At 49.8% G+C, this 24,868-nt stretch overlaps 2 protein-coding genes across 9 annotated transcripts in view; one reads left to right on the top strand and one right to left on the bottom strand.

The window, feature by feature from the left end:
* lrrc56 (leucine rich repeat containing 56) overlaps positions 1–24,868 on the bottom strand; it is a 162,305-nt gene that overhangs the window by 132,500 nt on the left and 4,937 nt on the right. For all 3 annotated transcript variants that reach the window (XM_069904041.1, XM_069904033.1, XM_069904049.1), the window contains exon 2: positions 8,109–8,270. The gene's annotated coding sequence lies outside the window, so the exon portion shown is untranslated. The remainder of the gene's footprint in view (positions 1–8,108; positions 8,271–24,868) is intronic.
* On the top strand, positions 17–23,309 carry LOC138746171 (GTPase HRas). Of its 6 annotated transcripts, XR_011346743.1 has the most exons (7): positions 21–395; positions 15,049–15,178; positions 17,017–17,195; positions 18,743–18,902; positions 20,471–20,595; positions 20,735–20,810; positions 22,507–22,593. XR_011346743.1 is itself a non-coding variant. In XM_069904136.1 (6 exons), exons 2-5 carry the CDS (start codon positions 15,068–15,070, stop codon positions 20,588–20,590), a joined length of 570 nt encoding a protein of 189 aa, XP_069760237.1. In that variant the 5' UTR covers positions 22–395; positions 15,049–15,067; the 3' UTR covers positions 20,591–20,595; positions 22,507–22,595. The 6 variants fall into 6 exon arrangements, 3 of the variants coding, with proteins under 3 accessions (XP_069760262.1, XP_069760252.1, XP_069760237.1); XR_011346749.1 differs by lacking the exon at positions 18,743–18,902 and having other exon boundaries at positions 17–395; XR_011346747.1 differs by lacking the exon at positions 20,471–20,595 and having other exon boundaries at positions 20–395.

Below are 24,868 nucleotides of genomic sequence, written 5' to 3'. Positions count from 1 at the left end.
AGGAGCGGGTACCGGGTCCGGGGGTTGGGGGGGGGGAGGAGGGAACCGAAGGACCGAAGAGCCGGGCAGGCACCCGTGCTTGAGGGATTGCGCACCGGAGTGCTGGAAGCGGCAGCCGGGCAGCGTAGACCGGCGGGGGTGCGGGCACCGGAGTGCTGGAAGCGGCTGCCGGGCAGCGTAGACCGGCGGGGGTGCGGGCACCGGAGTAGTGGAAGGGGCAGAAGGCACCGTACCGAGACAGCGTGCAGTGGGGGTGCCGCGTCGGCTCCACTCCTGCTGCCGCAGCCAGGGGAACGACAGAAGCCGCCAAGCTCCGCGTCCGCCGGCGCCCAGCACTGCTATGTGTTGTCTCTCGATCTGCTTCTGATTGCGGCGTTTCCTCGGCGCAGTTTCTGGTAAGTCAGCCCCGCTTGTTGGGAAGCGAACCCCCGACGCGGCTCAGGGAGCACTACATGCACATAGTTACAAAGCACTGGGTGCCGCCCCGGCTGCTGGGCGACTAACCCACCGCACTCCTCACTCAGTGAACACTTCACACAGGCACAGTTACAAGGCATGTCATCGCTGGGTGCCGCCCCGGCAGCTGGGCGACGAGCCCACCGCACAACACGGCTCCACGCACATGGTTGCAAACCCTCTTAGAATGGAGGGTGAATTTAACATCTCACTTGTATAATACAAATGTTTGGTAATAACATCTCATTTACAAATATTCGGCTTTCGGGGGAAAAAGTTTTAAAAATAAGTGTTTTGTATTTGTTCCTGAGAACGTTTTGTATTTGTTTCTTTACAAGGTAAGGGAGGCGCGGCCTGGTTTTGTTTATCAATTGATTAGTAATCAATTTGGGCACTGGGCAGTTCTGCTTATCAGAGTAAATGGGATCAATATTCCAATGCAGGAGAGGCAGTGGAGATGCTGCGGGCAAGAGGCAGACATCTACCTGCACGCTGTTGTTGCAGCGTTCACCCTTCAGATGGGAATGTGGAGTGAGGGGAAGCGAGAGCGACCTGTCATCCACTCGAGATTCGGGGCGCCGCGCTGGCTAAGCACACCGGAGCAGGCGCTGTTATGGCTGAAGCACCCGCAGTGTTGGTCTGGAGTGGTTGTGAATTAGCCTTGTCCACCAAAACCCCGACGCTGTGCCTGCCTTGCAGGCGTGGAGCGGTCGAGGCAATGGGGCCGGGTTTGAGGGGAAGGCGGGGTGGGGCAGCACCTTCTCAGCTGGCTATGCCTGAATCCCTCCCGCTGCCTCTGGATCCAGCAGTCAGCGTGCACGCCCTTTCTGGCCAAACTGCTGGGGGATCTCAGCGTCTGTGGAGGCAGAGGGATGGGCCAGTGTTCCGCGTCAAGCCCTGGGCTGAGGAAATGTAAATTCTTACAGATATGCTGTTGCATTTCTGTAACGATTGGCATTTTATAAACCAGCGGGTTTGTACTCCGTTTGGAAACTTTTTGCCTGCCTGCGAGTTAATGCCTTAACCTAAACATTCCAACTGACCACTCAGGCTTGTGTTCACAAACTGGACTCCTGAAAAAGAGTCTCTTCCCGAAGCACTGACCATTTCCCTCCATGGATGTTGTTCAGCCTCTCTATTGTCTGCTCAAGATGCCAACAGTCGCAGTTCTTGTCTGTGTGAACCTTAACTGCTCCGTCCGCTGTAATGGCGTGGATCTCCCAGCGGCTACCCATTTCAATGCTCCATCTCATTCCCTTGACTGTCCATGGTCTCATGCACTGCCAGACTGAGACCACCCGCAAATTGGAGGAACAACACCTCATCTAACGAATGGGCACCCTTCAACCAGGTGGCATTAATAGCGCCTTCTCTAGTTTTCTTTAAACCTTCCCCCATTTCTTTCCTAGTCTCCTTCCCACGGCTTTATCTCTCTCCCTTTTCCCCCGTCTCCCTTCACACAGTAGTAATCAATTCTCACCTCTCCCCTTATAATATCCAGTTAACACCTTTTGTTGGTCTGGATTCCTCTCCCAGGGCCCAGAAAGTATTGTTTGTACTGGCACTTAACCCAGTAATTAACTGCTAATCTATCGATTAACACGCCAGTGTGAACACTCAAGAACCAACACACAGGTGTCCAATCACCCCAGGGATGAACCTCTTAGGGAGGGTGTTTCAGCATCAACTAATTTTGAATCGGTGTACTGGCTCAGTGTAAAAGGGATGGGGGTATGCAGGATGTCACTGCTGGAGGATAGGTGCCCCATTACTCTGGGATGCCAAGTGGTGAGTGTGAAATGGCGTAGAGAATGGTGGTGAGTGAAATTGGTCCAGTGTGAACAGCAAAAATGCTATTTTGAACCAGTTTGTTGCACTGCCAATTTACTGGTTAGCCAATGTGAACACAGGATTCCTTGTTTTTTACTCATTCTACTTATTCCTTGAAGAAAGGCTCACACCTGAAATGTCGGCAATATATCTTTGTCTCCTATGAATGCTGAAAAGACCGGCTGAGTTCTTCCAGCATTTTGTGTGTTTTTACCTTAACTGCTGACCACAGGAGTGAGTAGGTGTACGATTGACAGTCTGTGGGACATGGCTGCATGTGATTGATGGATGATGGTGTTGATTGATAGCTGTCAGAGTACTGACTGTTATCTCATGGCCTTCCCACCCATCAGGAGACAGTTCCTCCTCCTGGACAGGGTGGAGAGTGAAGTTGCAGTGTACACAGTGCTGGGGAAACTCGGCAGGTCACGCGTCATCTGAGGAAAGCAATAGGCAGTCGATGCTTTGGGCCTGAGTCCTTCTTCAGATGTCAGACTGGAGTTACTGTGAGCCATGTCTCAAATGGTGTGTTTGATTCGTGCTAGATGTGTGAGGAGGGAGCAGGGCAGAGTTTGGCAATAGCTAATGAACGGAGCAGGGGTGTGTGGAGAGTTTCCAGGTGATGTCTGAGCAGCTGGAAGGGCTGAGGTGGAAATTGGGGATGTGCACTTATTTAAGGACACGTGTTGGGGCGAGCAGGTTGTGGGAACCAGAGCTGGTGAACCTGATGTCCATTGTGGGAATTTCTTGGAAGGGACCTCTCTGCATTTGAAAGGCAAGGTCTGTGTATGTGGAGAATTGCATCTCAAGAACCTGACAAGGACTTTGACAAGGTCCCTCATGGCAGGCTGGTCTCGAAAGTAAGGTCCAAGGTGAGCTGGATCTTTTTCCAGGAGTGAAGGAGGCTGAGGTTTATAAAATCACAAGGAACCTGGATAAGGTAAGTAGTCACAGTGTTGCACAGGCACAATTCCAATGCTATTTACAGTTTTTGGCAGAATCATAAACTGCAAAGAGGAAGCGTACAGGAGGGAGATACATCAACTTGTTGACTGGTGTAATGACAATAATCAGCAAAACTAAGGAGATGATTGTGGACTTCAGGAGGAAGTCGGGGAACATGACCCAGTCCTCATCGAGGGCTCAGTAGTGGAGAGGGTCAAGAACTTCAAATTCACGGATGTCAACATTTCCGAGGATCTGCCCTGGAGCCTCCACTAAGATGCAATCACAAAGAGGGCTTGTCAGTGGCTACACTTTGTGAGGTGTCCGAGGATATTCAGTATGTCTCCAAAGACTTTCGTAAACTTCTACAGGTGTACTGAGGAGAGCCTTCTGGCTGGTTGCATCACTGCCTGGTATGGAGGCGCCAATGCTCAGGACAAGAATAAACTCCAGAGGGTTGTTAACTTGGCCTGTGACATCACAGGCACTGGACTTCACTCAAGAACATCTATGCCAGGAGGTGTCTTTTTTAAAAAAAAAAAAAGCCTCTATCCTCAAAGACCCCCCCCCACCACCCAGGCCACCCCTCTTCACTCTGCTACAATCAGGAAAAAGGTGCAGGAGCCTAAAGACGAGCACTCAAAGGCAGCTTCTTCCCCACTGCCATCAGATTCCTGACTGATCAATGAACTAACTGCCTTTTCATGCCCTTTTTATTTATTTATAGTGATGTTGTAAGATGGTTATAATATGAATATTTGCTCTATGACGCTGCTCCATAAACACTGAATTTCATGACTTGTTCAGGACAATAAATCCTGATTCTGTTGTTGCCAAGATAGGGCTGGTTTATAGGGATATGGGCTGAATGCATGTAAATAGGACCAGTTCAGGTAGATATCTTAGTTATGTGGACAAGTTAGACAGAAGGGTTGGTTTCTGAGCTCAGTGACTAATTAAGGATGGTCAGCATGGCTTTGGGAAATGTCTGAGTGGTGTTTGAGAAAGTGAAAAAGCTTGATGAGGGGAAGGTAGTAAATGTAATTGACGTGGACTTCAGCAAGGCCTTTTACAAGGCTGATCTGGGAGGTCAGTGCTTGGGATCCAGGGTGAATTGGCCTGTTACAGGTAATTTTGGCCTGGTGGTCCGAGGGTAATGCTGGAGGGCTGTGTTTGAGATTAGAAGCCTGTGGCCAGTGGTATGTCACAGGGATCAGTGCTGGTTCCACTGTTGTTTTGAAAGAGAATGAGTAGTCTGATTAGTTACAGCTGACATCAAAATTGGTGTTGAAAATTGGGAAGTTAAACCCAGACAGGGCTTGCACAGTGAATGGTGAGGCTCTGGAGAGATCAAGTACAGGTGTATTATTTCCCCAAAGTAGTGAGATGGGTAGACTGGGTGGTGAAGAAGCTGCCTGGCACATGTAGCATGGTCTATGGCATCTGGGATGGTGTGTTACTGCCATACAAGTCATTTGGTTAGGTTGTACAGAGTTGTGTGCTGCTCTGGACGCGATAGGAAGAATAGAGAAGTGCGGCTCAGGAACAGGCCCTTTGGCCCATATGTCTATGCTGGACACAATGTACAATTAAAATTAAAGCTGGCTTCCATGTGATGCATCCCATGCAATCCTCTTGTATTCCTGTTTCTATCTAGAAGCCACTTGAATGATACTGCCACATCTGCTTCCACCACTAGCCCTGGTAGCCTGTTCCAGGAACCTCTGATCAAAAGAAAAATGGCCCCTTCCCCAACTTCCTCAATCCTCTTTCTCCTCCCCTTAAGTGCATGCACTCTGTAAAATTTTACCCTGGGGAAAAGACAGACTATCAACACCTCATGATCCTGTGAACCTCTATCAGGTATCCCCTCAGCTCCAGATAAAGCAACCCAGTTTGTCCAACCTCTCCTTGTAGCTCAAAGCCTCTAAACCAGACAACATCCTGGTGAATGTCCTCTGAACCATTTCCACAGCCTCCATTCTAATACAAAGGACATGATTAAGTTAGAGAAGGTGGAGAAAGAATTCACAAGTATGTTTTTGAGACATGATGGGTTGGGGAACTTTAGAGACAGTTATAAAACATGAAGGTTATAAATAGGGTAGATAATCATATTCTTTCTCCCCACCTCCTCAGGTAGGGAAATCTAAAACTAGAAAACAGATTGAAGATGATAGATTTAAAAGAGACACGATGGTGGTGTGTGTAGAACTAGCTGCCAGAGGAAGTGATAGAGGCAGGTATAATTACAGTGTTTAAAGGACATCTAGGTGGCTAATCCAATTAGGATAGGCAAGGTTTGGAAGGTTATGGGCAAACTGGGCTGGAATAAATGGGTTGAAGGTCTGTTTTGCATATTTCATGGGCCTGGAGGTAGCTCAGAAATGAGACCACAGGGGAGTGTGATATCCAGGGAGAGAATTTCAATGTGCTGGACTAGAACCCAAACCAAAGGCAAGATGGCTGTGTGTGGCAGGCTGACTTGAACCTCGATCCTGGTATTAGAACAGCAGGGTGTGGATGGACGATGCTGTATCCCAACTAGGGTGGCTTGATCCAGCTGGGAAGAGAATGTCTGAGATTATTATGTTCAGCAAGAGGGGCTTTGGCTAGGTTTGATGTTGTAACCCTCCAAACCATGAATGTGGAGCAGGCTTGGCTCAGACAGACTGCCTTGTGAATGGAATGGCCACCCCAGTGTTGGCCAAGCAGGAAGATCTGTGTGAGGGCTGGTAAAATGCCAGAGGAAATTGCAGCAGTGCTGAGTTGAATCTGTGGAGAAATAATGTTTAGTTGCTCATATGTTGCAGAACCTTTGAACAAATCTTGGGCAATCATTTTTTTTTGTACATTTTCCTGAACTTGAATTTGGTGATGGCAGCTGTTTGGTGCCAGGGTCTGGTTAACTGGTGTTTATTGTTTAGATTTGTGTTGAACAATGGCACTGCAGTTCAGAACCAAGGTGGGGAGGGAATTCTGCATTGATCAGCTGTTATGTGATGAGGGCAACTGAGAGAATCCCCCTCTCCTTCCCTGTTCCCGAGGAACACAGTGCAAGAGATGTGCACAGGACAATCAATATGGGTCTCAAGAGGCTAGCTTCAGACCTGTGAGTTGAAGAACTGAGTAAAAAGTTTCTCAACAGTTGACAAGGGGAAATTGAATTCATTTGGATTGAAAGATTGAATTCTTGGGGTCATTACTAAGCCTGATTTGGTTTGAGGGAGTGATCAATGATTCTGGACATTTGAGGTGGGGGGGGGGGGGGGTGAGTAATAGGAGGTCAGGAAGCAGCAATGAAGGTACAAGGAAGAAATGGGCTAGCAGTCGCTGATAGTGCCAGGTCAAAGATAATGTCCACAGCAGCCTTCAAGAAATCAGGATTGTACTGCATGCCCACATTGAAATCTGATCCAAAACATGATTTGTCACATCTGTGCCTTTTAGATTTCATTTAAAGAGAAGTGGAATTTGGGATTTTTAAAAATGGGGATGAAGTAGCAATGTGGAATGAGTTCTGGTCAACATCTAGGAAAGGTCATTGAAGTCCCACTGGAGTCCTGCTTTCCCAGAGAGAGAGAGAAGAGATTGAGCCAGAGTACAGTATTAATCAAACGGGGAGGTTCACTGGGGTTCTTCAATCAAGGGAGTTTTGATGGGTTGGAAGGTGCTCATCTGTGAGAGAGTTGGCTGTGGAGGGTTGACAGGATAGAGTCACCATAGGAATAAGGAGAGAAGTGGGTGTGCTTTCAAGGTTTGTTGAATACAAAATGACAAGGAGTGATTGAGACAGAGATCATTGCCTTTGTCAAGGGAAGCAGGATAAATTGGGGCAGGGTGGAGGACTTGCCCTGACCCTTGAGGTTCAAGGCAAGCAATGTGAGGTGGGCTTGGTTCCTCACCTGCCTGAGCTTTCTCTGAATCTGTAAGAACAAAGGAATGGCCTTCCATTGTTGTGGAAAAGAATGTGTACATGCTTTGGGCTATGTGACCAAAAGAGCACATTAAATGGGAGTGGGGTGGGGATGGTGTCCTGTGAACCTGATGTTGAGACAACTACACCAGTTGTGTGTGTTAGCTCTGTGAACAATCTCTGGAGTCAGTCCACACCCCAGCTTGTTCCTTTCATCAGAATGGCTCCCATTCACTTAGTAAACTGCTCCCACCACTCTTCAGATCACTGCAGCTTTTGTGGCTGGCTTTGACTAGGGTAGGCTGGTATCCTTGGAGGATGGGAGTGATGGTGATCTGGAATAACACACTAGGAGCCCATCCCTCTTCTCCACTCAGGTCTGTGCAATCTGACTCCTTGAGAAAAGTTATTTTCTAAATACTAAAAGCACCGCAGAAACGAGTTCGCAGGAAGGCACAGTTGACTTCAAACGTGAATGGCCAAGGTATAGAAGTTAAATGTGATTAATGCAAGCAATCTTATCTGGGTGATAGCCACAGTACAGGCCCTTTGCCCACAATGTTGTGCCAACCTATGGAAACCTACTCCACATCAATCCAATTTACATGGATGGGAGACTTTGCCTTCTCAAAAACCTGAGGAAATTTGGCAATTCCCAAAGGTCTCTCACCAACCTTTACAGATGCAACATAGAATATATCCTGTCCTGATGCATCACAGCTTAGGAAAGGAACTGCTCTACCCAAGACCACAAGAAAATGCATCGAGCTGTGAACACAGCTCAGGCCGTCACGTGCACATGCACTTCCCATTCCTTCCATCAATTATGTCCGTACCTGCTGTCTGGGAAAGCTGGTTAAAAATATTAATTGGCCCATCTCACCTGGTCACCTGCCTTCTCCCACCAGAAGGTGCATGAGCTAGAAAACATGAACCTCCAGATTCAAGAACAGTTTCTTACCTGCTGTTATCAGGCTCCTGAATGGACCCACTGGGATAGATGATGCCTTTGCTCTTTCTTTTATGATAGTACTTTCCTCTATTCCCTGTACTGTTTTGGTACTTTCTCCACTCCTTGCATGACTCTATGCTCTGGTTTTAAATTATTTGTTTATTGCACGACCTGTGGTGAAATAAATTTCAATTTAGACATGCAGCACGGTAATAGGCCCTTCTGGCCCACGAGCCCATACCACCCAATTTACAACCTGCAGTATGTTTGGAAACCTGAACATCCGGAGAAAATCCATGCAGATGGGGGGAGGGGAGGGAACGTACAAACTCCTTACAGACCACCCACGGGATTTGAACCTGCTTTCGCTGATGCTGTCACAGTATCACGCTAACCGTGCTGCCCTGGATAGCAATCTGCCTGGTTAGCACATAAAACAAAGCTAATTACTGAATTTTGGTATAAAATCTTGAGCGGCAAGGTTTGTGTGGTGGTTAGGACGATGCTATTACAGCTCCAGTGACCTAGGTTCAAATCCTCGAATCAGATGCTGTCTGTCGGGAGTTTGTATGTTCTCCCTGTGTTTGTGTGGGTTTCCTCCCACCCTTCAAAATGACCTGGGGTTGTAGGTTAATTGGGCACCTATTTGTCGGTTACCATACGGTATGTCTAAATTTAAGCATAATCAGTGGTCATTATGGATGTGGTGGGGCAGAAGGCCTGTTCTACCTGCCCTGTGCAACCAGAGGTGGAGGTGTTCAATGGGTTATTCCAGGTATCGGTGACACTGAAGACATGGGCTGTGAGAAGCAAGGGGAAGGGTTGTGGTGGTGGTGTTTGTACCAGAACCTTGGTTGTGTCCCTGGGGAGGCTGCTCCTGGTGAAGTTCCTCCAGTGAAGGGGAACAAGTTCCGGGATCCAGGCTTGGTGACGATTGTGGAATGGTGAGATAGTTCCACATCCACCATTATGTGGGACTTGACGATGGTGGTGTTCCCCTTGGGAGCTTATTGGCTTGGGGAGGTGGTGTTGGGGTAGAGGGGGCAGGAGCTGGAGTAAATTTGGAGCAGATGCACTGTGCTGGGGATGAATATTTAGGGTGGGGACGGGGAGCAGAGAAATATCCTGCTTTGTCTTGGGTGGTGTTGAGATTCTTGAGGGTCATTGGAGCTGCAGTAATCTTGACTTGTCTGGCAAGGCTTGGCTGGTGACTCACTCCCCAGCCTCCGACCTGCTCTTTGGCCATGGTGAATGAATTTTCAGTTATCTTGGTGACCTCCCCAGCGCGTTGATGGAGGAATCGGCAATAGTCATGCCAATGAACATCAAGGGTAGAAGGTTAGATGCTCTCCTGTTGGAGAGTGTTGTTTATCGTCCCCATCTCAATCTGGCTCGGTGCACAGATAGGAAAGGTTTAAAGGGATCTCTGAACTGGATTAAATTTAATCAGCAATGGAACAAGTGTTCGGACCAATGACATCATCCCTGTTCGAAGGGGTCAAATAGATGATGTGACGGGTATAGATGAGATGGGCTGAATGATCTGTTTCTGTGCTTTAAAACTGATTCTAAGGCCATTGGTGACACAAGGTGTACAAAAGGAATGATTAGGTGAATGTGTTAAAGTCAGAAATCAACAGCAGAGAACGGAGTAAATGTACAACAGCTTTTATTTATTAACCCTTTGTAACGCCAGCGGGAGTGAGAGGATTCATGCACTGAATCCCACTCGCTCAAAGTATCAAGAGTGTTCATCACTCGTTTATACACAATTTGGATAGGGGTCTGTCTGCATGAGACCCTCAAGTTTCACACAAGCCTCACACACCTGTATTTTGTGTTTACCATTACATATTGTCTACAAATGTTTCTGGGAAAGTTGGAGTGTCCCGAATTCAAGGCTTATTGACATACTTGCGAACTTAGTTATCTTACAAACGGCACAGGTGTTAAGCAAGCTACGCCTGCACAAGCAACAGTAACTGAAAGCCTTACCTAATCCATTAACCATTTATTAAGCATATTTGTAAAACTTATTCTTCCACAAACTTCATCTTTTGCCAGAGTAGGGGATTGGAAAGCAGAGGACAGAGGTTTGGGATGAGGGGGGAGAAATTTAACAGGATCCCAAGGGGTAATTTTTTTTTTTAAACACACAAGTGGGTGTATGGAACAGGCCACCGGAGGTGGTGGCTGAGACAGAGACCAGAACAATGTTTAAAAAACATTTGGATGGATACGTGGATAGGATGGGTTTAGAGGAACGTGGGCCAAACTGCAGCTCATAAGCCACATGCGGCTCTTTGACATATCATGTGCGAGCTGTGTGCTAGATGTCAGAGCTGCATGTGACTGCAGACTCAACTGGGCCCAGGCAGGCTGCCTGCCTGAGCTCCCAGCACCCCGGCTGCCTGCCCAACCAGCTCCTGGCAGTTCGAACAATGCAGGTACTTGTCATGTTCAAAAGTATTATGCGTGCAATGGTCAACCTTCTAAAATTGGTCCACAAATTCCACTTACACACATATTTGTGGTATGTGTACTTGTTGATTATTGTTGATTCAAAGTAGCAATTTAAAAACAATATGCATGAATAAATATTACCTATTCATATTTCTTAATATTTGTATGCAATTTTTGTAACAAAATGTTCATGTAAGATCGTGTGTAATATTTGTTCATCTCTTGTGGCTCTCAAACATCTGAACTTTGTGTGTGGCTCTTGCATCAAGCATATTTGGCAACCCTGGTTTAGGGGATATGGGCCAAACACAGGCAAGTGGGACGAATATGGGTGGGACGGTTTGGTCAGGATGGGCTGAAGGGCCTGTTTTCCCCACTGTGTGACCTGATGACTCATGACGGTTGGGCCTAACTGTTGTGGCTACCCTCTTGTTTACTGGGAAAGTAACCAATCTGGCTTTGACTACCAAACAGATGTTGAAATGCTGATGTTGGGCTTCGAGCAGGGATGATGTCATTGGTCCGAACACTTGTTGTTTCATTGCTGATTAAATTTAATCCAGTTCAGAGAGAGGCCATATCGATTTCCCAGGGTGATATGTGGGCTCTATAGTAATCCATTTCTCCCTGCTTGGAGAACAAAGCACTCTGAGATCGAGAGCATAACACAATCGTGTTGGAGAAACTCTGCTAGTCACACAGCATCAATAGGAAGTAAAAGGCTGTCAGTGATTTGGGTTTGAGCCCTTCATCAAGGGGAAGATGGGTTTGACCAGTTGTCACTGTGTTTGGTTGTGCGTTGAGAGGCACTGGGCAGGCTGCAAGTAGGTTGCAATGAAATACTAGCAGGGTGGTGTTAGAATGGTCAGCACAGAGTGGTCTCTGCCTTCATTTACAGTAAGGTACCAGTGTGGTCAGCACAGACAGAATGATCTCTCCCTCCAGAAATTGGAAGACCCAGTGATTGGAGCCAGGGGCTGAGATTGGGGGGTGGGGTGGGGGGGGGAATGGAAACCAAAGAAGTCAATGTTAATGCCATCCGATTGGAGGGTGCTCAGACAGAAGATGGGATGTTGTTCCTCCAATTTGCGGGAGGTCTTAGTCTGGCAGTGCATGAGGCTGTAGACATGTCTGCAAGGGAATGAGATGGTGAACTGAAATGGGTGGTCCCTGGGAGATCCACAATATTGAGGTGGACCAAGTCGAGATGCTCAACAAAGTGATCTCCCAGTCTGCATCCAGACTCCAATGTAGAGGAGACCACAATGGGAGCACCGGATACAGTTGATGACCCCTGCAGTTTCACAAATGAGGTGTTGCTTCTCTTGGAAGGACTGCTTGGGGCCCTGAATGGTAGTGATGGAGTAGGTGTGGGCGCAAGTGGTGCATCTCCTGCGGTCACAGGGATAGGTGTTAAGGGGACAATTGGTAGGGAGGGAGGAATGGACAAAGGAGTTGGGGAGTGGTCTCTGTGGAAGGTGGAAAAGGGGAGGATCAAGGAAGATCTGTCTGGTGGTGGGATCCTGTAGTAGGAAATGGCAGGGGATAATGTGTTGAATGCGGACACTGATGGGCTGGTAGCTGAGGACAAGGTGTATCCTGTCATTGTGCATGGGGCGGAGGTGTGTGTGTGTGCCAATTTTTTCAGGCCAGAAAATAAGGTTGGTGGGGGGGGGGGGGGAGGTGGGGGTCGTCTTTTAAACAGGTCAATCTTTTGACCTTGGTAAGTCCCTACATGGTTCAAGGCCTCTGGAGCTTGGACAGCCCGGACTGGGTGGAAAGTCTGTGGCCGGGGAATCAGGAGCTCTGGTGGGCAACCGGCTGAAGTGAGGGTCTGCTGTCAGGGGCTCGGATGGGTGGGCTGCTGGGGACAAAAATTGGGGGGGGGGGGGGTCGATTTTTACATGGATTAAACAAAACCACCTGATTTTTGGGCCAGTGCAGTGATTTAACTTGTACATCAGGGCCAGGAGAAGTGGTCGAGTGGATCAGCACAGAGAAAGGCCCTTTGGCTCATCGCCTGCATTGGCCCAGAGACCCCTAAACCTTTCCTGTATCCAGTCCAGTCAAACACACATCCTCTGCCATTTATCGAACCAGTCTGGGTCTGTAACCTCCCTCCAACCATACAAAACTCCACCCTCTGTCAAAAAAATCATTTGATGTCTTCCAACTTTTGAAGAAGAGAATTCCAAAGCGTCGCTGCTCTGTGAGAGAAAATAAAAATCCCCTCATTACTATCTTGCGTGTGAGATCTTTTAAACAGTGACCTCCAGTCGTAGATTCTCCCCAAGAGGAGACTACCTCCATCTACTGCTCTGAGCTTTTGAGGGTGTGATGTAGGTCTATCTAATCTTCACTCAAACTACTCTTTGAACTACTCTTTGCAGACGATGCCGCTTTAGTTGCCCATTCAGAGCCAGCTCTTCAGCGCTTGACGTCCTGCTTTGTGGAAACTGCCAAAATGTTTGGCCTGGAAGTCAGCCTGAAGAAAACTGAGGTCCTCCATCAGCCAGCTCCCCACCATGACTACCAGCCCCCCCACATCTCCGTCGGGCACACAAAACTCAAAACGGTCAACCAGTTTACCTATCTCGGCTGCACCATTTCATCAGATGCAAGGATCGACAATGAGATAGACAACAGACTCGCCAAGGCAAATAGCGCCTTTGGAAGACTACACAAAAGAGTCTGGAAAAACACCCAACTGACAAACCTCACAAAGATAAGCATATACAGAGCCGTTGTCATACCCACACTCCTGTTCGGCTCCGAATCATGGGTCCTCTACCGGCATCACCTACGGCTCCTAGAACGCTTCCACCAGCGTTGTCTCCGCTCCATCCTCAACATCCATTGGAGCGCTTTCATCCCTAACGTCGAAGTACTCGAGATGGCAGAGGTCGACAGCATCGAGTCCACGCTGCTGAAGATCCAGCTGCGCTGGGTGGGTCACGTCTCCAGAATGGAGGACCATCGCCTTCCCAAGATCGTGTTATATGGCGAGCTCTCCACTGGCCACCGTGACAGAGGTGCACCAAAGAAAAGGTACAAGGACTGCCTAAAGAAATCTCTTGGTGCCTGCCACATTGACCACTGCCAGTGGGCTGATATCGCCTCAAACCGTGCATCTTGGCGCCTCACAATTTGGCGGGCAGCAACCTCCTTTGAAGAAGACCGCAGAGCCCACCTCACTGACAAAAGGCAAAGGAGGAAAAACCCAACACCCAACCCCAACCAACCAATTTTCCCCTGCAGCCGCTGCAACCGTGTCTGCCTGTCCCGCATCGGACTGGTCAGCCACAAACGAGCCTGCAGCTGACGTGGACTTTTACCCCCTCCATAAATCTTCGTCCGCGAAGCCAAGCCCAAGAAAGAACTCAAACAACAACCCACCCATTCTAGATCTTGGTCCAACAACACCCTTTGAACATCAACGCCTTTCTTTACACAAGGAAACGGTTACTGTACACAGGGGAGCATGGTTAGCCCAACGCCATTTCAGCAACAATGACTCGGGTTCAAATCTGCTGATGTGTCTAAGGAGTTTGTGCGTTCTCCCTGTGTCTCCATGGGTTTCCTCCTGGGGCTCCGGTTTCCTCTCACCTTTCAAAACGTGCATCAATTGGAGAATTTGGGCAACGTGGGCCAGAAGGACCTGTCACTATGCTGTGTGTCTAAATTTAAAATTTAAATGTGGTCTCACATGTTCTCATATAACCAAAGCACAACCTGCTAACTGTGTACATAACAAGCTCCTGTGAAGGGTGCCCCACGCCTGCAGAACTTCAGCCGCCCAGGCACCTGAACGCGCAGGTGCCTCCACCTCTCGGGTCACCTGGCCTTCCCCGACCTGTACCAAGAGACTGATGTCCAAGAGGAAAATCGTGCAGATTCTGCAAGTGTGAAATGAAACAGCAGTGGCTGGAAACACTTAGTACGTAAGGCAGCATTCGTGGGGAGTGAACATTAACTCTGTATCCTCGTGGTTTCATTTGATTTTGGGTACGGCTCCCTGTGCCTAAGTTCCCTGATACTTTGGAGGGAGCAATGTGCTGGCCTCCCCTCGGATTGGGATGTGCAGAGGGGACAGGGGGTCTGGGGGTCAGGCTGGGATCGCTGCTGCCTCAATGCTCCTCCTGCTCTGCCTCCAGTGGTCAGAGGGTGAGGCTGCAAGGGATGAGCTGGGAAGAGGGAGTGTATGAAGATCTACTGATCTGGTTCTGGGATGGATTATTCTAGAACCTGAGCTGGACTGCTGCCTCGTGACTCCTGCCCCTTGTCAGTGTGGGGAGAATGGAGCAGGATGCGTGACACAGACAAAGGGTTGTTTCTGTGATGACTGACTAGCGGTGAAACACCCTCCTGGAGAACACTCCCAGGTGTGGCTGAGAGGTGGGGATATCACCCCACAGAAGGGGTGTTGGGCACCTGGGTCTGGGTGGAGGCTGGAATTGTCTCTGATCTCTTGTTGTCTGGATTACAGGCATCAGCTGATCCGGATCATGACGGAGTACAAGCTGGTGGTGGTTGGAGCAGGTGGTGTTGGCAAAAGTGCCTTAACCATCCAACTCATTCAGAACCACTTCGTCGATGAATACGACCCAACGATCGAGGTAGGGAGTGACTGCCCACATACTGCGTGTGACTGAAGCATGAAACCCCCCCCCCCCACTCTGCCCCTCCCTCCCCCACCTCCACAGTGTCCCTCCGCAAGCTTCCATCTGTCCCTGGGTGTGGGTCAGGATGTGTAGTTAGGACAGCCCACTAACCTCTCCCTCCACTGTGGCTGCCATGACTCATACCTCAGAGCTGTGGCCCTCTCAGAAGTGTTGCTTGGAAACTTCCTCCTGACTAATAAAGTACAAATGCCCCTTGTCTCTGGGGAGCTGGTTCCAGAGAGTGGCCTTCCACCCCCTCTGATTTTCCCTGTGATGATGGCAGAGAGGGCACTGAGTCTCGGAAGAATCCATCCAAGTCTCCCAGCAATGGAACATTCACCCTACCAGAGCTAATGCTCCTTCGGGAATTTCTGAGCGGGGGAGAACATTTTGCTCTTCTGCCATTCCGTGAGATTGTCCGTTCCCCACCTTTACCCCGATCCCTTTTTTCTGCTCTGAACCAAAAGTTGTTAACGGTTTGGGTTTTAAAATAAACTGACCCTGTATAGTTCTGAACATCTCCCTCCTCTGAGCAGAGATAGTCCCAGCTACTATTAGGGTCAAACTCCCAACCAGTTCTTCGTACCTGGAAACATTCACAAATCACCACTTGGCCCAAAGTCTAGGGATCTCTGCCTCAGTCTGTGATCAGTCACTGAGTTTTACAGACTGAAACTGACTCTTCGGCCCAACACATCCATACCAACCACATTGTCTATGCAGGTGACACGCCCTTGCCTACACTCAGTCTGTATTCCCTTCAAACTGTCCCATCCATACATGTGTCTAAATGCCTCCACCTCTCCCTCTTCCATTGACATACTATCCTCTGCGTGAAGATGATGCCTCATGGGTCCCATTCAAATCCCCCCACCCACAGCCACCTTGAATCTCTGGCTTCTCATTTAAGATTTTCCTCCAGGAGAGGACTGAGCATTTGCCTTGTCCTTCTACACCAGTCTTCTACACTCCAGGGAGAAATGTGCCAGACTCTCCTTGTAACCCAAGCCCACCAGTCCCAGCAAGCTTCTCGTGAAACTTTTCCAGTTTAATGTTGCCTGCATATTCACACCATACTCCATGCAATTGTAATATGACATGCCTGCTCCTGTGTACTCGGTGCCCTGTCAGAGGAAGGCAAGAATGCTGCCTTCGCCACCGTCTTCCTGTCTCCACCACGCTGTCTGCCTCTACACATCTGAAATTATGCATTGAGTAATGCCCTGCTTATGTAACCCTACAAACCAATCTGACTTGCCTGTAACACTACAGTAGGAACTCATTCATCCATTGGATCCACACCAGCATTCACTCATTCCCGTGTGTGGGGGAGAGTACGCGGGCCCTCCCCCGGTGCCCCCCTCGCGTCTCCACCTCCCTTCCTGCCTGTGGGGAGGGAAACAGTTGGTGTCTCAGATTGATTACCTGTCATCAGACTGGGGAAGATTAGGCATGAAATGTATTTGAAATTACAGAAAAGGGCAAGGGCAGAGGGGTGATGGAAAAGTCTGAGCCTTGGCGTGGACCAGGGGAGACTGAGCAAGGTGCACCCACTGGGAGAGTGGGGACTCCTTGCGTTCTAATCCCATTGCTCCCATCTACCTTCCAACACAAACTGCAGTTTCAGATTATCATCCCACCTTGAAGCAGTTTCCTGTTGGCTCTGAATTTCTTCCAATTCCAGGAAGATAAATGAAGGGTTATTAGTGGTGAATATGAAATTGGGTTAAGGTGGATAGGCTCTGAAGCAGGGTGGAGGCAGCCGGCGGTGACAGTGTTCATTCCTATTGCAGGACTCCTACCGGAAGCAGGTGGTCATCGATGGGGAGACGTGTTTGTTGGACATTCTGGACACAGCTGGGCAGGAAGAGTACAGCGCCATGAGAGACCAGTACATGAGGACCGGGGAGGGCTTTCTCTGTGTGTTTGCCATCAATAACACCAAGTCATTTGAAGACATTCACCAGTACAGGTTGGTGCTTGCCTCCCACACTGTCCCCTTGGGGCTGACGTGTGTATGCACCCCTCCCCCACCCCGGGCCGGCCGGCTCTGCTCCCTGCACCCAACCCAGACCCCCAGCCAGCCTGCCCGGTCTGCTCCGCAAAAGGGCTAGAAACTGTTTGTAAAATGGAAAACCTGTTAAGCAAGTGTTTAAATTTATTTAGAGTTGTAAAATCGTACAGCACGAAAAGAGACCATTCAGCCCAGCTCACCTATGCAGTCCAGTGGGCACCCACTGGGGTTAAACACTTAGCCCATAGTCTTTTATGCCTGGGTGATCCATAGTCACGTTGGTCAGACAGGATATACCCCTGACAAATCCACATTAGCTGTCTGGTTAATCCTTGCCTTTCAAATGATTCCTCGTCTCCCACAGAAGTTTTCCAGCTTCTTCCCCTTCCACTGATGTTAGGCACACGTCTGAATTTACCAGGCATTTCCCTACCGCCCTTCTCAAAAAGAGGGACTACATTTTCACTCCTCCAGTCATCTAGTACCTCGTGTGCCGAGTGAAGATGTAAAAATCTCAACCAGAGCCCCTGCAAATCCTTCCCTTGTCTCCACACAAAGCCCAAACCATCCAGCCCTGGGGATTTACATCAGAAACCAGAGCAGGAGTGGCCATCTGGCCTGTCGAACCTGCTGTGCCATGCAATAAGGTTGTGGGTGATCTATCTGGGGTCTGAGTTCCACCTGTCTGCCTTAATTCCCCAAAGATGCAAAACAATCCATCTAAATGCATCTGAAATAAATTAAATGCAGTGTCCTCCACTGCTTTGTTGGGCAGTGAATTCCTCCAATTCACTACCACCTGGAAAAAGCAGTTCCTTCTCATCTCCGTCCTAAATCTACTACCCAAATTCCTGAGTTCTAGTCTCACCTCCCAGAGGAAACAGCCTCCATATTCTATCTCATTGATTCCTTTTACATCATATCCTCCCTTGTTCTCCACGTACGGTCCCAGGTGACTCGATCTCTCCTCTCAGGCCAACCCCCTCATCTCTGGAATCAACCTGGTGAACCAGCTATGCACCGTCTCCAAAGCCGGTGATATCCTTTCTCCACAGTAAGGAGACCAGTGCGCCAGGTGTGGCCTCCCAGTACCCTGTATAGTTGCAGCACAACATCCCTGCTCTTAAATTCAACCCCTCTAACAATGAAGCCCAACAATCCATTGCTTGCCTTGATTTATCCACCCTGCTGAGGCACTTCAGGTGGGTGATGAGATGTTATGGACAAAATCTGATCCAGGAGCAGTATGGAGCTCAAAGCGAGTGACTGATGGGGATTGGAAATTCTTTTAAGAGCTTGTTCAGACTATTTCCATTCACCATTAAGATGTGGGAAGGCTGTAGTTTGTGAAAGTTCAGAGAAGTGGGACTGATTGGAGAAGCCTGTTGAGAGTAGCATGGGTAGAGTGCGCCAAAAAGCCTCCTATGGGTCATGCCGATGAGACTGGTATCTCGGTTCCTCTTGATATCTGTGAATAGTAACCCACACACTCTCCTTGAATGCAGGGAGCAGATCAAGAGGGTGAAGGATTCTGATGATGTTCCGATGGTTTTGGTGGGGAACAAGTGTGACCTTCCATCTCGGACTGTGGAGATGAGACAAGCCCAGGAGCTGGCGCGGAGCTACAACATCCCCTACATCGAAACCTCGGCCAAAACCAGACAGGTAGGAGCCACAGGTAAACGAGAGCCACAGGCGCTGGGAAACTGGAGTCCCAGACTGGAGAGACTCAGCAGGGCAGTATCTGTGGAAGGTGGTAGACATTCCAGCCCAAATCCCTTCATCAGAACGGGGATCAGGATCCCCGATGAAGGGTTCCGGCCCAAAATGTTCACTCTATTGCCTTGCTTGGATGCTGCCTGACCTGCTGAGTCTCTGTGGTATGTGGTGTGGCTCTAGGTAGGAGACATTCAAAATCTGTCCCGTCCACCTCCATTCCCAGGTCTCACCAGCTCCTGGCTTGTTGACCTGCCTAGACACACATCTGTGCACAATGATCTGTGAAGGCAGGGGCAACAGGTGGTTCGTTGGTCTTGAATTCAGGAATCTGGAGGTTAATTGCCTCCTGCTCCTCGAAATGAAGGGTTACACTGCTGACCTGGTGCTGAGGTCAATGTGGGAACTGTAGGTAGCTCCACCGATGATCAGCAGTGGGTGGGTGTCTCTGTGTACTCCTGGACCATAGACCCCTTCTCAATGCCACCCCAAACACTCCTCCATTTCAAGTGATTGGGCTGGAGGTTGCCAGGACAAAAAGTTATGTTTCTTCACAGAGGCTGTGAACTTGGATGGTTTTGTGGAAACCACTCCTGGGAGAGCTGTGGATGTGTGTGGTGTGGAGGGAGAGTGAAGATTTACTGGACCTGTTCTGGGATAGAGGGAATGTGTGAAGATTTATAGATGGGTTCTGGGATGGAGGGAGTATGTGAAGATTTACTGGACTTGTTCTGGGATGGAGGGAGTGTGTGAAGATTTGTGGACTAGTTCTGGGATGGAGGGAGTGTGTGAAGATTTGTGGACTGGTTCTGGGATGGAGGGAGTGTGTGAAGATTTGTGGACTGGTTCTGGGATGGAGGGAGTGTGTGATGATTTGTGGACTGGTTCTGGGATGGAGGGAGCGTGTGAAGATTTGTGGACTGGTTCTGGGATGGAGGGAGTGTGTGAAGATTTGTGGACTGGTTCTGGGATGGAGGGAGTGTGTGAAGATTTATGGACATGTTCTGGGTTGGAGGGAGTGTGAAGATTTACTGGATGGGTTCTAGGATGAAGGGATTCACATATAAACTTTACAAAGACCGCATCCGAGGTCAGGATGGAACCTACATCTCCGGAATTGTGGTTCAGTAGTGTTTGGTACGACTTCTGAACTTGAGCAAGGGCACCCCAGCAGGCGAGCCCTCTAATGCAAGCATATCCCATCTTGTGTGGGGAGACTGGACCTACCCACACTCCACCAGCCCCCTGTGATGTTGCAGTGAGCGAGATTATTGTTGGAACCGTGCATTGGTGTTCACAGATTTTTGCGTGAGGAAAACCTGTGATCACTTCTCAGCCTCTCGCCATCGTGCACAGATCTGTTCCCCCAGTGGCACTCCTCTCTTTCCAAGTCGCTGTCTATTGCTGCACCCTCACCTACTCCCTCGATCTGTCCCCGCCCCTACAGCCTTAGTGTCCTGCTGCAGCCCAGCCCCTGACCTCTCAGTTCCTCCTGACCTGTCTGCTCTGGGTTTCAGGGCGTGGAGGATGCATTCTACACTTTGGTGCGAGAGATTAGTCAGCACAAAGTCAGGAAGTCGAATCCTCCCGACGACAGTGGCCAAGACTGCAATAACTGTAAATGTGTGATATTGTGACCAGGGTAAGTATATAATCCGGAGGCAGTGCCAGCAGTCAATCGCTCCTCCTCCCTACCCCTCCCTAATCACCAGTGGGGGTCCAAGTTGGGGAGAGCAGTCCATGATGGGTGGAAGATGATGGATTCTGTCTTCCCAATACAGTAAAACCCCCGTTATCCGGAATTGAAGGAACCAGCAGCCTCAAGCAACCGGCAAAACAATTGCAGAAAATAAATAGGTAAAAAATTCAGAAGTTTAAAATTGGTCTGCCTTGTCGTCAGTTCACCAATCATGCAACACACAATCTGAAGCAACCGGAAGATTCACTTATCCGGCCTCTACCAATCCCCACAGGTGCTGGATACTGTCATACCATGGAGAGAATTTGCTTATCCAGTGTGGATGTTGGGTGGACACTGGTGGAGATGGTTGGGAGAAGCACTTGGATAATGTTATCATGAGTTGGTGGGGGGGTGGGAGAGGATACTGGAGCAGAAGAAGGGCAGTCGGCCAAGGGAGGGAGCTGGCCAAGGTGAGGGTCAGCGGAGAACAAGGAGGACGACGATGTTGGCTGGGGATTAGCACAGCATCCGAGAATGCGCAGAGCCAGGAGTGGTGTGGCTCACAGTTTGAGAGCGAAGGGGGTCAACTCCCTCAGATCGCGTTACCCCCAGGCCCTGTGTATCCTCTCAGAGGAGGGCTGAGTCAAGAGCAGACAATCCTGTTATTTGCCTCATCACTGCTGGAAGATATAGATGGGGTCACAAATTAGCAGCTCCTGTGAAAACTCTTTATATTTTTGATAGAGTACTGAACAGGCCCCAACCCTCGAAAGTGGGGGTTTGGGAAATGAGTTGAACCGCTGCGGTCCATACGGGGAAGGTGCTGGTGTGAGGATGTACCAGAGTTTAGAGACTGCTGGGGGGGGGGGGGGGAGGTTGGGGGGGTGTGTGAGGCATGGAGGGGAACCTGCAGGGGGGGTAGATTTGTCAGAGGTGTCTTGTGAAGACGTGCAGGGTGGTGGTGGCGAGGGAGGAAGTGTTAAGTGTGGGGCATGGGGACCAGCAATACCATCTGCTCTGTCCTCCCTTGCAGACGGGGAGAGTCCTCGGGGTATTGGGGGTGGGACACTCTACAGGAAGCCCAAGCTGCTCCTGGAAACCCCCTGGGGATGGATGGTGAGGAGCTCAGAGACGGTGATATCCAGGGCTGAGTGGTGAATCTTGGAGACTGACATCTTTGACTAACTAGATACAGACACAAAGCCATTCAGCCCTTCGTTCTGCACCACAATCTACAATTAAGGGGCCTTCTCTCCATTTCCCTCAGTCCCTTCAACCACAAGGGCCACAGCTGCTTCCCCATGAATATATCTGAGTCTCAATAACATCCGAGAGGTTCACAGCTTCTCTCCCAGCCTCCCGTCAGCTGGCACGGGCTGCTCACATGCTTAGGGTAGAGTGCTGTGGGCCACCTTGCGCAGGGAGGGGAAGGTGGTCTCTGCAAATAGGGGGGTGGCAGGAGGGGACGGGAGCTTTGATCTTGTGGAGGGGGAATGAGGAGACAGGTCTGACTGCAGAAGGGTCAAGGATAACTCGATTGCAACTGCAGCTGTCATCACATGATGGCGCTGCCGAGCCATGTCTCCCGCAGCAACACAAGGGAAGCTCACTCTCCCCACCTAGCTCCTACTAGCAGCAACTTGTCTCGATTTAACCCCTCCCCACTGCCATGGAAGCTATTTCTTCACCTCCTGTTGGAAGATCATAGCTGAAGCCCAGCTTTCAGTGACTCCATTTGATGTACAGAGAATAATCTCCCTTTTCCCCTCGTTATCCCACCCTCTGCGGTGTGTGGGAGGTGGGGAAGGGAGCTGTGGTGCAGAGAGTCACTGCACGGAGGGTGTGTAACGATCTTTGTCTCTGTCCCTGCAGGTGCGTGGAGCAGTGGATGATTCCTCCAGCCGCCCAAGGGTGAGGCAGGCACAGCAGCTGGTGGAGGTGGGGGTGGTGTCTGGGACTGGCAAGCTCTCCCTGACCTGAAGGATCCCAATGTGGGGCTGGTCACACTGAGATATTCCTACAGCTACCTGCCCAGCTCACCCCCCACCCCTGTATTCAGGTCTCCTCCCACCCCACTATGCATGGACCCCTCCCCACTCCCTATCCCCCCGTGCATGGATCTTTTTCCCCACTGTATGCCTGTCTCACCCCCATCTCCTATGCACAGACCTCTCCCTACTCTCTGTACATGTCTCTCTCTCCTCACCCCCTGTACGCAGGTCTCTTCCCCACCCCACGGTGGGAAGGGCACTGTGGTTAGGATGGGGATGGGTGGTGCCCTGTGTAGACCTCCCACCCCCCCCCCCTTGAAAAGAGGCAACTTCACTGCCCACAGTTACCCTTTCCTTGCCATACTGAGCCCTGGGTTGGGGGACACTGCTGTGGTGTGCATCCACAGGGCCAGAACGTTACCTGGTCTCGGCCGGAGCTCGAGCTGCCTTTGACCCCGGAGGGGTGGGGTAACGGCTCACCCATTGCCCAGGGGGTTGGGCTGGAAGTCTGCCACCTGTTGGGATGGGCCAGGGCTGAGAGCTCCACCATCTCTGGATTCTTCACTCGGTCACGTGTCCACCCCCAGCCCGATCTTGCCAGTCCCTGGGCACCAGCTGCCTCTGCTCTTGCTTTATTTAACACGTTGTACATTTCCATGGTGAAATAAAGGTGATTTGAAACAATGTCTCCTTCCTCACTGCAACCTCCATCCTGCAGGGAAGTGGGACTCTCACTGGGACATTTGAGAATCTTCCAGGATGCTTCCCAAGGTGGCTGCCCTGCAAGAACGAGCTTACTGTAATGCACACACAAGTGCGATGTACAGACACACAGATTCCTACTGCAGCCACAAAGGGCCTTTTGTAATCAAACATCTGACTCCAGCAGGGTACGTTAAATCACCTGTGTGGGGGAAAAAAGATACTAAATATTGGGGCGGCAAGGTCAGCGTAGCGGTTAGCGCAACACTGTTACAGCACCAACGATGGGGACCAGGGTTCGAATCCTGTGCTGTCTGTGCCTGCGTGGGTTTTCCCCAGAGGCTCCGGTTTCCTCCAACCCTTCAAAACGTATGGGGGTTCAGAGTTAATTGGGGTATTTAGGCGGAACGGGCTCATGGGCCAGAAGGCCCTGTTACTGTGCTATATGTCTAAATTTTTTTTAAAAATTAAAACATTTCCTTTAAACTTCCTCCCCCTCACTTTAACTGCATGTCCTTTTGTATTTGCCATTTTTTCAACCCTGGGGATTCCTACTCTCCACCTTATCATGGCCTCTCATGGTTTTTTTTAAACCTCCACGAGCTAGAAGTAAAACTGTGGGAATATTCTAAGGGAGCAAGATAACACCTTGTTACCAGAAGGATGTCAAAGAGATTCATAAGGAAGAACCACAACAAGAGGGAATGAGTTGAGGTGAGGCTGAGGCTTTCTTCCTTGGAGTGTCAGAGACTAGGGCCTCTTCTTATAGAGAAGCATGGATAAGGTGAATGGTGACTGTCTTTTTCCCAGGGTAGGGGAGCCTAAAACTAGAGGGCGCAGATGAGGTGGGGGGGGGGGGTGATGGGAGAGATTTAAGAGACCGGAAGGGCACCTTTTCCCGACAGGGCAGCACATTTGGTGTAGTGGTTAGTGCAACGCCATTACAACACCAGTGATCAGGACCGGGTTTCAAATCCCATGCTGTCTGTAAGGTGTGTGTATGTTCTCCCCGTGTCTATTGGTTTCCTCTGGGGACTCCCACTGTTTGAAACATACCGGGCGGGGGGGGGGGTTGGGATGTAGGTCAATCAGGTGTAATTGGATGGCACGGGCTTGTGGAAGGCCCTGTTACTGTGCTGTATGTCTAAATTTAAATATGAGGTATAGATAAGGTGGACAGCCACCTCTCGCCTCCCCCTTTATCATTTGGTCAGGATTCCTCCCCCAGCCAGAACTGTCTGAATTTTGAAATTTTCCACTTTTGGCTCATTCTGGTTATTCCTTGAGGCCTCTGGCCCGGAATATTGGCCATGTATCTGTCTCCTATAGATACTGAAAAGACCAGCTGAGTCCCTCCAGCATTTCGGTGTGTTTTTATTAGACAGTGGAGGGGATCAGCGGCTCAGACAATATCCACGAACTCAGGATCGGTTGGGAGGCAGAGAGGGTCATGGGTAACAGGTATAGTGAGGTGGTCACCCCTCAGGTAAAGGCTGCAGAGAGTCCGGTGACCACTGGGAGAGAAAAAAGGATCAGGCAGT

Source organism: Narcine bancroftii, chromosome 1, assembly GCF_036971445.1.
Source record: "Narcine bancroftii isolate sNarBan1 chromosome 1, sNarBan1.hap1, whole genome shotgun sequence".
NCBI lineage: Eukaryota > Metazoa > Chordata > Chondrichthyes > Torpediniformes > Narcinidae > Narcine > Narcine bancroftii.
The sequence above is the reverse complement of the archived record's forward strand: the minus strand, read 5'-3'. Positions and strand labels throughout refer to the sequence as shown.

Bases quoted from the DNA above. Each gene is read 5' to 3' on its own strand.
- LOC138746171 (XM_069904136.1), top strand. From the start codon at position 15,068: ATGACGGAGTACAAGCTGGTGGTGGTTGGAGCAGGTGGTGTTGGCAAA. The intron at 15,179-17,016 runs GTAGGGAGTGAC...TTCCTATTGCAG, and splicing joins AATACGACCCAACGATCGAG to GACTCCTACCGGAAGCAGGT. The intron at 18,903-20,470 runs GTAGGAGCCACA...TCTGGGTTTCAG, and splicing joins CCTCGGCCAAAACCAGACAG to GGCGTGGAGGATGCATTCTA.